The sequence below is a fragment of the Gossypium raimondii genome, chromosome 4 (genome assembly GCF_025698545.1).
Source record: "Gossypium raimondii isolate GPD5lz chromosome 4, ASM2569854v1, whole genome shotgun sequence".
Classification (NCBI taxonomy): Eukaryota; Viridiplantae; Streptophyta; class Magnoliopsida; order Malvales; family Malvaceae; genus Gossypium; species Gossypium raimondii.
Genome location: NC_068568.1, coordinates 21,495,594 through 21,507,725, shown reverse-complemented (window position 1 = coordinate 21,507,725; position 12,132 = coordinate 21,495,594). Strand labels below are relative to the sequence as shown.

The following is a 12,132-nucleotide window of genomic DNA, read 5'->3' as shown; positions in this document are numbered from 1 at the left end:
TATTAAAATTTAAATAACAATAACAATAATCATTTACCCAAACAAATTTATGCTAAGGGTATTCTAGTTATTTTAGTTTTTTCCATTATGCTATTGCACCTATATTTCATTCAACCAAACACAAGAATACTATTACGCCTCTATTCCATTTAACCAAACAATTGATTTGCTATTACGCCTCTATTCCATTACGCATCTATTCCAATATAGCGAACCAAACGTGACATTAAACTTTCATGCACGCTTAGCTTTCCTAAGGAAGTAAAAATTTTATGGTTCGATTTACATACTTTATTAAGAGTAACATTTGTATAATAATTTAGCTAACATAGCAATTATTAAGATTATAGAACTTTATTTATACTAAAGCTTAGCATAATTAACAAAAAAATCACGTTTTTGAGAATAATATAACTTAATCTAATTATAAGAAAAATATATTCTGAAAAAAAAACAATTTCAATTTTTTGTCCCCCTACTTAAGATGAACAATGTCTCCATTGCTAAGAGCAATAGAGAGAGTGAAAATATATAAGTGAATAGATATTATACATCAGGTAGGATCCTAAGAAAAGTAGGTGAGTCAAGTTTGACTGCTTAAATACTAAGCTTTCCTAGACAGATCCAATCCTTGATGTAACACCCCATACCCATCTTAGACGTTAAGACCAAGTTTGGAGAGCTACATCAAATCATTTCAGAAAAGTCCAATCATTAACAATTCAAAATTCAACAGTAAAAAATCATTTAAATAATTAAAACAACCATGAAAATCCAAATATAACCAGTAATTCGAAAAAAAAACACACGATAGTATAAGTTTAGATAAAATAGCAAATAACTAGAAGAGAGAAAGTTTAACAGTAAAAAATCATTTAAATAATTAAAACAACCATGAAAATCCAAATATAATCAGTAATTCAGAATAAAACACACGATAGTATATAGAGGTGATAATGGGCCGGGTTCGGGCCAGGCTCAAAAAATTTTAGGCCTATTTTCTAGGCTTGGGCCCGGTCCAGCTCAAAATATAAGCCTAAAAATTTGTCCAAGCCGAGCCCGGGAAAAAATCCTAAGCTCGAGCCTGGCACCCATTTTTTTTATCCAGTCTGTAAGTAGTTATGCATACATGGAATGAGGTTTTGGTTTCAACCAGGCTTGCCTCTTCAATTTGCGCTCTTTGGCACTTCCAAAGTATGTTCGAATTTTGAAGGCAGGACACCATCGAAGAAACTCAGTTTCCCAATTGAGCATGACACTTGTAAGAACCACAATGAGAGGAGGACCCCATATTCCCTTTTCACAAGCTAGATGTGCAAGAAGAGCAATTGTCATGATTGTCTTTCCAAGCCCCATTTCATCAGCTAATAGTCCATTTAACCCTTTCTCATACATAGTAAGAAGCCTGTCCAATCCAATATGCTGATATTCGCGAAGGGGGTGTTTGAAAAGAAAAGGGAAATTTGTACGAACAGTAGTAGTTAAGAATGTATTGCCTGTTGGTTGTGCTGATCTCGCAGCAACAGCAGTATCAGCAATTCTATTCTCACTTTTGATTCCATCTTCTGACTTTCTATCAGGGCTTGCTGCCTCCTTTTCTGCGGGAGGATGTTCAACTCCCTGGGGAGCACTGGATTCAGGATTTTCATCCTTAGAAACACCCTCCTTCTTTGCTTCAAGATTTTGATGCATTGTTGAAGAATCCAAGATGTCCTCTGAAAAAGCTGAGGCATAGTCTGATTCATCTCCGGACGCACCATCAGCACTGAAGTCCTATTTAATAAGAATGGAGAATAAAAAAAAAGTAGATATAGGAAATGCAATGCTCCAGCGAAACAAAGAAACAATTCTTTAACCTACCTCTTTATACCTTCGAAGCAATTCTTCCACAGGAATTTCACTCTTCTTTTGCAGTAAGGCAATTTGCATAAGAGCTGCAATGTTTAACAGCATAGAAATAGGACAAGAAACTTCTACAGCCAAAGTGTTGATGCAAACAGCTGAAGAAATTTTAACCATAAACTCAGGAAATTGATACATATATATATATGCCAAATTGAGTATCCCATTACCTCATCTATGGGATTGCTAGAATCTGCTTTTGCTAGTTCCTCCTCCTCCAACAGTGTTGTCTCATCATCCTAGCCATTGGAAATTTAAAAATAAAAAGGAAAGAAGGCATGTGAATCAAAGTCTCATCAAACAATAATAAATGGTCAAAATTTTATTTTAACCGATTCTGGCCAAAGGGACAATGACATACACTAATAATTTTCCTGACCCAAAAAAGCTGCCCGAACTTATTCTATCCATTCCGACTTTAACTAATGAAATCAGAGTAGATACCATAATTTTAGAAATGTAACCCCTCACAATATAAAATGTGAGTAACCCGTACGTAAGTGTGGGGAAAGAGAGTAGTAATATAAATTTCAACACAGAAGAAAGCTTCATAACACTAAATATGGGGAAAATACACCGATATGCTTTGCTATCTTACAGAACAGCCTATAATTTTGGATTTCTTCAGAAATAAAAGGTTTGAAAGGTCAACAATAAATTATATGAAAGAAGGATGAACAGTACTAAAGACTTGTTGCGCCTTGCTCCTATTGTATAATATGGCGACTTACCTAGAATAAATGCATAGCAATCTTAAAACAAACAAAAGAGACCCATAGGTACCATTAAAATAGTTAAAGCACTCATTTGTTAAAAATAAATGTATCTTTTTCTCTTCTCCCGACCAAACCTGCCTAACCCGTTCAACATACAGACAAAGACAACGCAAACAGTTCACAGAAAATATCAGATACAATTTAGGAAATTTTTTTTGTTAAGATATCTTGAATGAAAGTTATTCATTTCTAAAAGCAGTATATGTTCAACCAATGGAATAAAGACAATAACATATCATTGCAAAAGCAAAAGAAAGCTTCATAAAACATGAAGGAAGGAAACTACAATTAGAATGCATACTTGAAAGTGAAAATCTCTTTCTTTTCAGGGTCACTCTAGCAAGATCGTAGTTTCTTTTTAAACCAAATGAACCATTTAAGTACAAGGTTAGCATGAAAGAGGCTATTGATAATCTATTCTCATATGCATTCTCATGTAGGCATTCAAAAACTGCAATATCAAGTAGAAAAATCTATCTTCCTTCATATCAGAACATGAAAAAAAATCCATAACCAGTAAAAAGAAAACAAGTACTATACCATATGATGTACCGTCTCTTCTCCAGTAAGGGTAAAATCACCATCCTCCTACAGATGTTGAAACAAAACCAAAAGATTAGCATTCGACAGAAAAATTATATTAACACTTAACAGTTGCATAAAATCAAAAGGGGAGGGGAAGGGGGGGACAAAGAACCAACTTAATGAGAAAGCCATTTTCTAATGCTGTCCAACCTGCTCGTCACCGAAATCATATGAAACATCTTTCGGTAGCTCTCTAGAGCTTTCTGACAGATTTCTTAAAAGAAAATGGAAAGGAATCAAGGGATCCATTGTTAATGATTTCTTAAAAGATTCAGACACAAAAATTAAGCAAAATACAACAATTGTGAATGGTTTATTTTGAGAAAATTATTCTTAAAATAGAGCTCCATTTACCTTAAATACGACCACTCTAACCTCTGATTCTAACATTGTTCTTTGATGCTTGATTCTAGAATTAGGTGGAGGACCGAAGGTGGATAGGTGGAGGTGAAGCTTGAGTTTGGAATTGAGAAAAACAGGAAGGAGGGCATGATAAGGCTTAGGGATTTTGGAAGACTGGTGGAAGTGAAACAAAAGTTAAAAATTTTAACTTAAAAGTAGTATATTTTAAAAACTAAAAAATATATATTTAATATATATTCGGGTCGGGCCGAGCTGGGTCTGGGCCAAATTTTTTGCCCGAGGCCCGGCCCGTTTTCTAAACGGGCCTCATTTTTTGTCTAAACCCATATTTTGGGCCTATATTTTTACCCGAACCCTCCTATTTTTCGGGCAGGCCATCAGGCCAGGCCACCTCTGATATTATAAGTTTAGATAAAATAGTAGATAACTAGAAGAGAGATGACCGAACTCCTGCCATGCCGACCCGCCTAAGTCTGTGGGTTACGTGTAAACCAACAAGCAAACTAAGTGAGTTTACAACTCAGTGTTCAACTTACATTTCCAATTATTCAATAATATAATAGATGTGGTTTCAGTTTTTCATTAATTAGTCAATTCTTGGAATCAAATGCAAAAACAAAAATAGAGTATATCAAATGCAGTTGCAGAACATTTTAGATTCATATGTAGATTCCTACCCCCCAACCACTACATACCATCTCCGTCCATCCCTACACACCATATAGGGTATCAACTACTCATCCATCCCTACACACCGTATAGTAACTGTGTGTCACGTTTCAAAATAATTGTAGCCTAGTTGCAAGATCAAAATGCGATAAATCGTCAGGGTCAGATATATGGTTGTGGCTTAGCCACCAAATTAAACAGATTATTAAACTGCCCATACTTCCACCTTTTCACAATCCTAACCCAATGCAGATGTAGATTTAATAGATATCAGATATGCATATAAAGTAATAGAAATTTAGATCATGCTCATTTAATGCTATCACACTTACTTATCATATTTCATATCAAATATTTATATAATAACATATTATTCAATAATAGATCATCAAATAATGGTATCTAAACTATACAATATTTCCTATTTAGGTACTTAAAGTTTTTTTCTGGTCAAAGTAGGTATCTAAAGTTTTATTTCGTTACCCCTTTGTTGCGTGTGAATGCATAATGCGAATGTGCAAGTATACAAGTTGAATCAAGTAATAAAGTGATGAGTGAGTATCATCTCCATAGGGATTAGAATTGATTAAAAAATTATTATGCTATTACTATGAAATTGACTAATTAAACTGTGCAAAAGAAACAGATGACAAATTGATGAAGAGAATTAATGAATAGATTAGTAAAATCAATTATGAATGAAAAAAATACTAGGGCAATTGAAATGCTATGGCAATTCTGAAAGAATAAGTAGGGAGGATTTGTACTGTTGAATGATAAAGGTTGGAATTACTCAGGTTTTATTTCTATATCCTAATAATGTCATGGAAAAGTCTTGACCATTCCACTGCTCAGGGATTCACTACTACAGTTTGCTTCTTTTGAGAGCCAGACTTTAAGTTATCATTCTGAGTTTTTGTATGTCTACAGAACTCAAGAATGATATCCAAATTGTTCTTCTTTTCACTGCACAGTTTGCAACTTCTACATTTAGAGTGTTACGAATATTCTTTCGAATACTCGCTTGTATCAACCAATAATAATCCAATTTATTTAATCTTTTTAGAATTCAATCAGATCTAACAACATACCATACAATCATCAATGTAATGCCCCAAAATTCAAGTCTTTAATTTTTGCATGTTTTGTCACAAATTGCTTGTTTGCTTCCGTGGTTAAGTAATTTGGGTGTGTTTGGGAATGTTTGAGGAGCCTGGGCTCAAGTCTTGGCCTTGGCAAAATTTTTAGTTTTTCCCTTCAATGAACCTAGACGCTGTTATATAGGCCTTATTAATATTTGTTATTATTTTATGACAAAAAAAGCCTAATGGTCCAGTGGTAAGTGGCGTGTGAAGTACTCTTAAGGTCTGAGGTTCGAGTCTTGAGCTGCACTGTGGAGTGTTTATTTTTATCACCTGTGTGGTGAGGTGGTAGAGTTTGACTGAAATGCTGTGGAATTTGAACGGAGGAGTGAATCATGGAGGGATTAGTGGGATTGTGATCGGGTGGAGAAAATCAAGGAAGGAAAGGATAAGGGGTGAGTTTTTAGGAGAAAATCAAAGAATTTGAGAAGGGGTTATGCTGTGCCAAATTTGTTCTTTAGACAGTAGGTAATTGGTTTGAGGTTTTCTTTTAACTCTGTCTGCTTCAGTTTTGGTCAATTTTTCTTTCTTCCCTTTTGATTTTTTTGTGTCGATTTTTGCTAAGGCTTGGTGTACCTCTCGAGTGTGTTGGGTATTTTTTCTGCTCATCTCTTTTCCTACTATGTGTTGGCTGAATAGTTACGGTTTCCCCTTGTCGAACACTCTCTTTTCTTCCCTCTCCTCTTGTTGTCGAATTTCCCTTTCCTTTCTCCTTTTCTCTTCTTTGCTAGTCGAACCTCATCTCTCTTCTCCTCTTCTTCATTGATCAAATATTTTTCTCTTACTGCTTGGGATTTCTATCTCCCATTATTTTCTTTATGACTGAGAGCGATCTCTCTATTTATTTTGAGTGTGGTTCAGCTGATTATCACCCTTCTGTTCTATTTCTCTATGCCGATCTTCTCCTCACTATTTTTGCTGTCTTAGTGCTGTAAGTATTTCTGGTTATCGGTAAAGTATGAATACTCTTCACTTTTTGTTTAAAACTGATTCTTTTCCTTTCTTTTTCATTAAAATCGAATACCCTTTTGGCCACTTATATGACCTAAATTAGTTTTTGAGATCACTGTTTATGGTGCATTTATTGAATAAGTGAGTAACCACTTTTGGTTGGCAGACTTGGAGGAGTAAGTCGTCCTCTTTCAAGCCAGTTAAGGATGGTGTTTTGTTTGAGTGTCGACAAGAGGGTGTTTTTCTATAGTGATTAAAGGACTAGGTGTGTAATCACAAACAGGTGCGTTTTCACAAACAGGTGTGTAATCACACCCTCTCTCAACTGCAAATCGGCAAAAGCTGAAACGCTGAAAAACACGGCGTTGAGACCATATAGGTGTGCGAATGCTCGTGTGGTAAATCGAGCCCACGAAACATGTTGTTAGATTGTAGAGGCCTCCATGAGCGTTTTCATGGGCTTAGGCCGTAATGGGCCTAAAATGATCGAAATACCCTCGAAGGGTAAAATGACCGAACTACCGACAAAGGGTAAAATGGCTGAAATACCTCGAATGGTAAAATGATCGAAATACCCCCGAAGGGTAAAATGAACGAAATGCCCTCGAAGGGTAAAATGACTGAAATACCTTTGAAGGATAAAATGATCGAAATACCCTTGAAGGGTAAAATAACCGAAATACCCTCAAAGGGTAAAATGACTGTTATACCCCTAAGAGTTGAAATATTTGTAAGACCGATTTTCTCTATGATATATATATGACTGTTACTGAGTATGACATATTGCATACACGTATGATTTATGACATGACATACTGTACGGGGTTGAGTTTCTAATATAAGGGAAGTATACTGTACTGGCGGCTTTGCCACATATATTGTTACTGGCAGCTTTGTTGCGTTCTTTATTCTTGGCGGCTTTGTTACGTTCTTTATTCTTTGGTAGCGTTCTTGCATCGCTATTCTTGGCGACTTTCTTCGCGATATTGGTGTGTTGGTTGGGTGGGTCGATTTTATCCCCATATGGTATGTTGGTGGTACGGAGTGATGTGTTGGCGAGATGGGGATGGGTTGCATTATTGCATTGTACTGTTACTGTATTTGGCTAAGGCCCACACACTATTACTGTAATGGGCTAAGGCCCACACTGTACTGCTACTAAATAGGGCTCAGGCCCAGACTGTTACTGTATATTGTATGCTAACTGTTTGGTAGAGGATTACATACTAAGTTTTCGTAAACTCACCTTCTCCTTTTAATTGTGTAGGTAAACCTCAACCATAGACGATTCGGTGCTGTGAGGGACTTGGAGGTGGCCACACTACTGCTGTTGTTACATTTGCTTTTATTTTAACTTACTTTATATATTGGGTTTTGTTTTTGTAATAAGGCCTTTAAGTTGGTTTAAATTTTTAATTGGGTTTTTCCTTGAATATTTTAAATTGCTAGATTAGGAGATGACGAATTTTAAAATAATTACCATTTTTAGAGACACGAGTTTTAAATGTTAGAGTTTTCAAATGCTTCCTCGTTTTATATCAAATTAATATAATAATAGCAGTTAATAAGGCAAACATTTGGTTAAATGTTCCGTTAAACATTACTAAAGAGGTTTCCAAACTTAAAAAACGAGTTTTATCAACAAGTCTAAATCTTGAGAGACATTTCAATGTGACACACCAGATACGACCATAATGTCTAGGCCGGGTTTGGGGTGTTACATTTAGTGGTATCAGAGCCAGGTTACAAAATTCGACTGTGGAGTGGGTTGTCAAAATATTTGGAATTTTTAGAAAACTATTTTGAATTATTTCTGAAGGTTACAAGTGTGGCATATCGAGTCTCCAGTGCCGAATCTGTAATTTTTCTTTGTACTGTAGACTGCTTGAACTGAAATATATTGAGAGATTACTATAGATAGTAGGACTATACTGAAACTCCTAAATTAGAGAAAACTAAGACTGTAGGAAAACTGAAAACTGTAGGGAGACTCTTGAATTACAAAAACAAACTCTGATTACTGCTTCTCATAAGAAATCTATTAATAATTACTGGAATTACTAATTAATGCATAAAAATTCGTAAACAGATAATACGTTATACGATATGACCGCTAGAGGTACTCGCGGAAGGGGTTCACGTGGCCGCAGTAGAGGCCGAGGAGGTGCTAGGGTTGGGTCCTTGGCATCAGGCAACATGCCTAATGTTGGGGCTAGGGAAGCACCAGCTTCACCGATGACTGAGACAGGATTATTCGATCAAGCAGTTGGGGATGATGCACTATCTCAAGTTATGCTCTATATTCTGGAAAGGGTCGCAAGGACCAGTACAGGTGCTGTGGACCATGGGTCAATGTCAGAACGACTACGGTCAAATGGAATAGAAATTTTCAGGGGTGTTTCTAGAGTGGCCCCTAATGTGGCTGAATACTGGTTGGAATCCACGACAATAATAATGGATGACCTCGACTGCACTTCTAAGCAAAAGCTAAAAGGTACAGCGTCTTTACTGCGAGATGAAGCCTATTAGTGGTGGCTTACTGTGAGAGAAGGTACTCAGGCCGACCGGTTAACGTGGAATTTCTTTAAGTTGGCATTTCAAGGAAAGTATGTGAGCCCAAGTTATGCGGACGCTCGAAGAAAAAAATTTTGGGTTTGGTTCAGAGGAATAAAACTGTGGCTAAAAATGAGGCAGAGTTCCTGTAACTGAGTCGCTATGCTCGTAGGATAGTGGCGATTGAATATGAACACTGTGTGTGATTTGAGGACGGTCTCTGGGACGAGTTACGAGTCTCGATAGCTCCACAGAGGGAGCGAGATTTTACTGCACTAGTTGAAAAGGCGAAAACCACAGAGGATGTGAAGCGCTTTGAGCGCCAGAACCGTGATAAAGATAGGGGTAGGTTTAAGAGGGATTCAGAGCCCTCAAGTTCTTCTAGAAGGCCTAAAAAGAAGGTCAGGTTTGACCGGCCAATCTGAGCTAGGGTTTCTGTTGCAAGACCTCAGCCTTATGCTAATTGTGTGAGACATCATCTGGTTGAGTGTTGGAAGAAGACTGAGGCATGTTTCAGATGTGGGTGTAAGGAGCATTAAGTTAAGAATTTTTCTCAAGGCCCTACTCAAATGCAAGCTGCAGGTCAGGGTTTTGTTCAGCCAGTAAGAGGTGGTCAGCAGCCACCGAAAGGCTGTGGGCAGGTTAGAGGTGGTAATGGTGTGGGACGAGGTCATGGAACATTTGGCAAAGGTGTTGGTAATAGTGATGCAAGACAGCCAGCACTAGTCTATGTTGCTCGTCGCTGGGAGGATGGTGACGTTCCAGATGTTATAACTGGTACGTTCCTAATTCATAATGTACATTTGACTGCTTTAATTGATTTAGGGTCTACACATTCATAATTGCATGCACTATGTCTGGCACCTTGGGTATCATGTGCGAGAGTACAGCTAATAAGATGACTGTGTTAAGTCCACTGGGACAATCAGTAAGGGTAGACAAGTTGTTCAGAGATGTACCCCTAGAGGTTCAAGGAGTTATATTTCCAGCAGATTTAATGGAGCTACCGTTTGGTAAATTCAACCTAATCTTGGGGATGGATTGGTTGGTTAAACACCGTGCAAGTTTGGATTGTGCTGCTAAGCGTATGATGTTAAGGGCTATTAAGGATGAGGAGGTGGCTGTGATTGGGGAGCGAAGGGACTTTCTGTCTAATGTGATCTCTGCATTAAGGGTCGAAAAACTGGTTCGCAAGGGTTGTAAAGTGTTTTTAGCCAATGTTGGTGTATCTAATTCTGAGGGTCCTTTTGTTGGAGATATCAGAACTGTTAAGGATTTTTTCGATGTTTTCCTGATGAGCTCCCTGGGTTGCCTCCAAGCCGCGAAGTTGAATTTGGAATTGAGCTTTTGTGAGGAACAACTTCAGTGTCTATCGCCCCTTATAGGATGGCATCGAATGAGCTGGTGGAATTAAAAGCTCAAATCCAAGAACTGTTGGATCGAGGATTCATTCGACCTAGTGTGTCTCCGTGGGGAGCACTAGTGTTGTTCGTGAAGAAAAAGGATGGGACCATGCACATGTGTATCGACTATTGGTAGTTGAATAAACAGACTATCAAGAATAAGTATCCTTTGCCGAGGATAAATGATTTATTTGATCAGTTGCAAGGAACTTCAGTTTTCTCCAAAATAGATCTTCGTTCTGGGTACCATCAGTTGAGTGTTAAGGAGGCTGATGTGTATAAGACTGCATTTAGGACTCGTTATGGTTATTACGAGTTCCTAGTAATGTCGTTTGGGCTGACAAATGCACCAACTGCCTTCATAGACCTAATGAACCGAGTATTTCAGCCTTACTTGGATCGGTTCGTGGTGGTATTCATAGGCTGTATCTTGGTGTATTCAAAAATCGAGGATGAGCATGATGCACATCTCTGAATTGTTCTACAGATTTTGAAGGAGAAACAATTGTATGCTAAGTTTAGCAAGTGTGAGTTTTGGCTGCGAGAAGTGACATTTCTGGATCACGTGGTATCTGCCGAGGGGATTAGGGTGGATCCTTGAAAAATTAAAGCTGTACTGGATTGGAAACCACCTAAGACCGTATCTGAGATTCGAAGCTTTTTGGTTCTGGCAGGGTATTACAGACGTTTTGTTAAGGGGTTTTCCTTAATTGCTGCACCTTTAACTAAGTTTTTGCGTAAAAGGGTACCGTTTAACTAGACTGATAAGCAGGAAGAATGTTTTGAGAAATTGAAGAAAGTTCTGATTGAGGCCCCTGTCTTAATACAGCCAGAGTCTAGAAAGGAATTCACTATCTACAGTGATGCATCACACGTTGATTTGGGGTGTGTGCTGATGCAGGAGGGTAAGGTGGTTGCTTATGCGTCTCATCAGTTTAAGCCTCACGAGGCAAATTACCCTACTTATGATTTGGAGTTAGTTGCGGTGGTATTTGCACTAAAAATTTGGAGGCATTATCTCTACGGTGAGAAGTGTACTATCTACACAGATCACAAGAGTCTTAAGTATTTCCTCACTCAGAAGGAGTTGAATCTTAGGCAGCAAAGATGGATAGAGATACTTAAGGATTATGATTGCTCAATTGAATACCATCCTAGGAAGGCTAACATAGTAGCAGACACGCTGAGCCGTAAGGCTGTATCTGATTTGAGAATGATGGTTGCTCGTCTCAGCCTGTTTGATGATGGTAGTTTGTTGGCTGAGTTGCAAATTAGACCGACGTGGACTGGGCAGATTAAGGGTAAATAGTTGTTGGATGAGTCACTGGTTCCTTGTTTCCGTCAGGTTGAGAATGGGGAAACTTCAGATTTTAGGTTAAATAGTGAAGGAGTACTGTGTTTCCGTAGGAGAGTCTGTGTACCGAGGGATAATGATTTCAGGCAGTCTATTCTATGAGAGGCACATAATAGTCCTTTTGCTATGCACCCTAGCGGGAATAAAATGTACCGAGATCTTTGTGAGTTGTACTGGTGGCCAGGATTGAAACATGAAATAACTGATTTTGTGGGTAAGTGTTTAACTTGCCAACAAGTGAAGGTTGAACATCAGTTACCTTCAGGGTTACTACAGCCAGTTAGGGTTCCACTTTGGAAATGTGGAGAGAGTAACCATGGATTTTGTGAGTGGGCTGCCCTTAACGCCTACCAAGAAGGATTCGGTATGGGTTATTATAGATCGTTTGACTAAATCTGCTCTTTTCATACTAGTTTGTACTGATTACCCTTTGC

The 12,132-nt window shown here is 37.9% G+C and overlaps 1 protein-coding gene across 1 annotated transcript; it reads right to left on the bottom strand.

Moving 5' to 3' along the window:
• Positions 1 to 939: 939 nt before the first annotated feature.
• Positions 940 to 3,258, bottom strand: LOC105767231 (protein PHOTOPERIOD-INDEPENDENT EARLY FLOWERING 1). Its single transcript, XM_052629014.1, has 3 exons — positions 3,219 to 3,258; positions 1,861 to 2,141; positions 940 to 1,773 (listed from the first exon to the last, which is right to left on the bottom strand). The coding sequence occupies exons 2-3, from the start codon at positions 2,038 to 2,040 to the stop codon at positions 1,120 to 1,122; spliced, it is 834 nt and encodes a 277-aa protein (XP_052484974.1). The 5' UTR covers positions 2,041 to 2,141; positions 3,219 to 3,258; the 3' UTR covers positions 940 to 1,119.
• Between the last annotated feature and the right edge of the window lie 8,874 nt (positions 3,259 to 12,132).

Coding starts and splice junctions, on each gene's coding strand:
- LOC105767231 (XM_052629014.1), bottom strand. CDS start 2,040: ATGTATCAATTTCCTGAGTTTATGGTTAAAATTTCTTCAGCTGTTTGC. Junction 1,774..1,860: donor TGCTTCGAAGGTATAAAGAG/GTAGGTTAAAGA, acceptor CTTATTAAATAG/GACTTCAGTGCTGATGGTGC.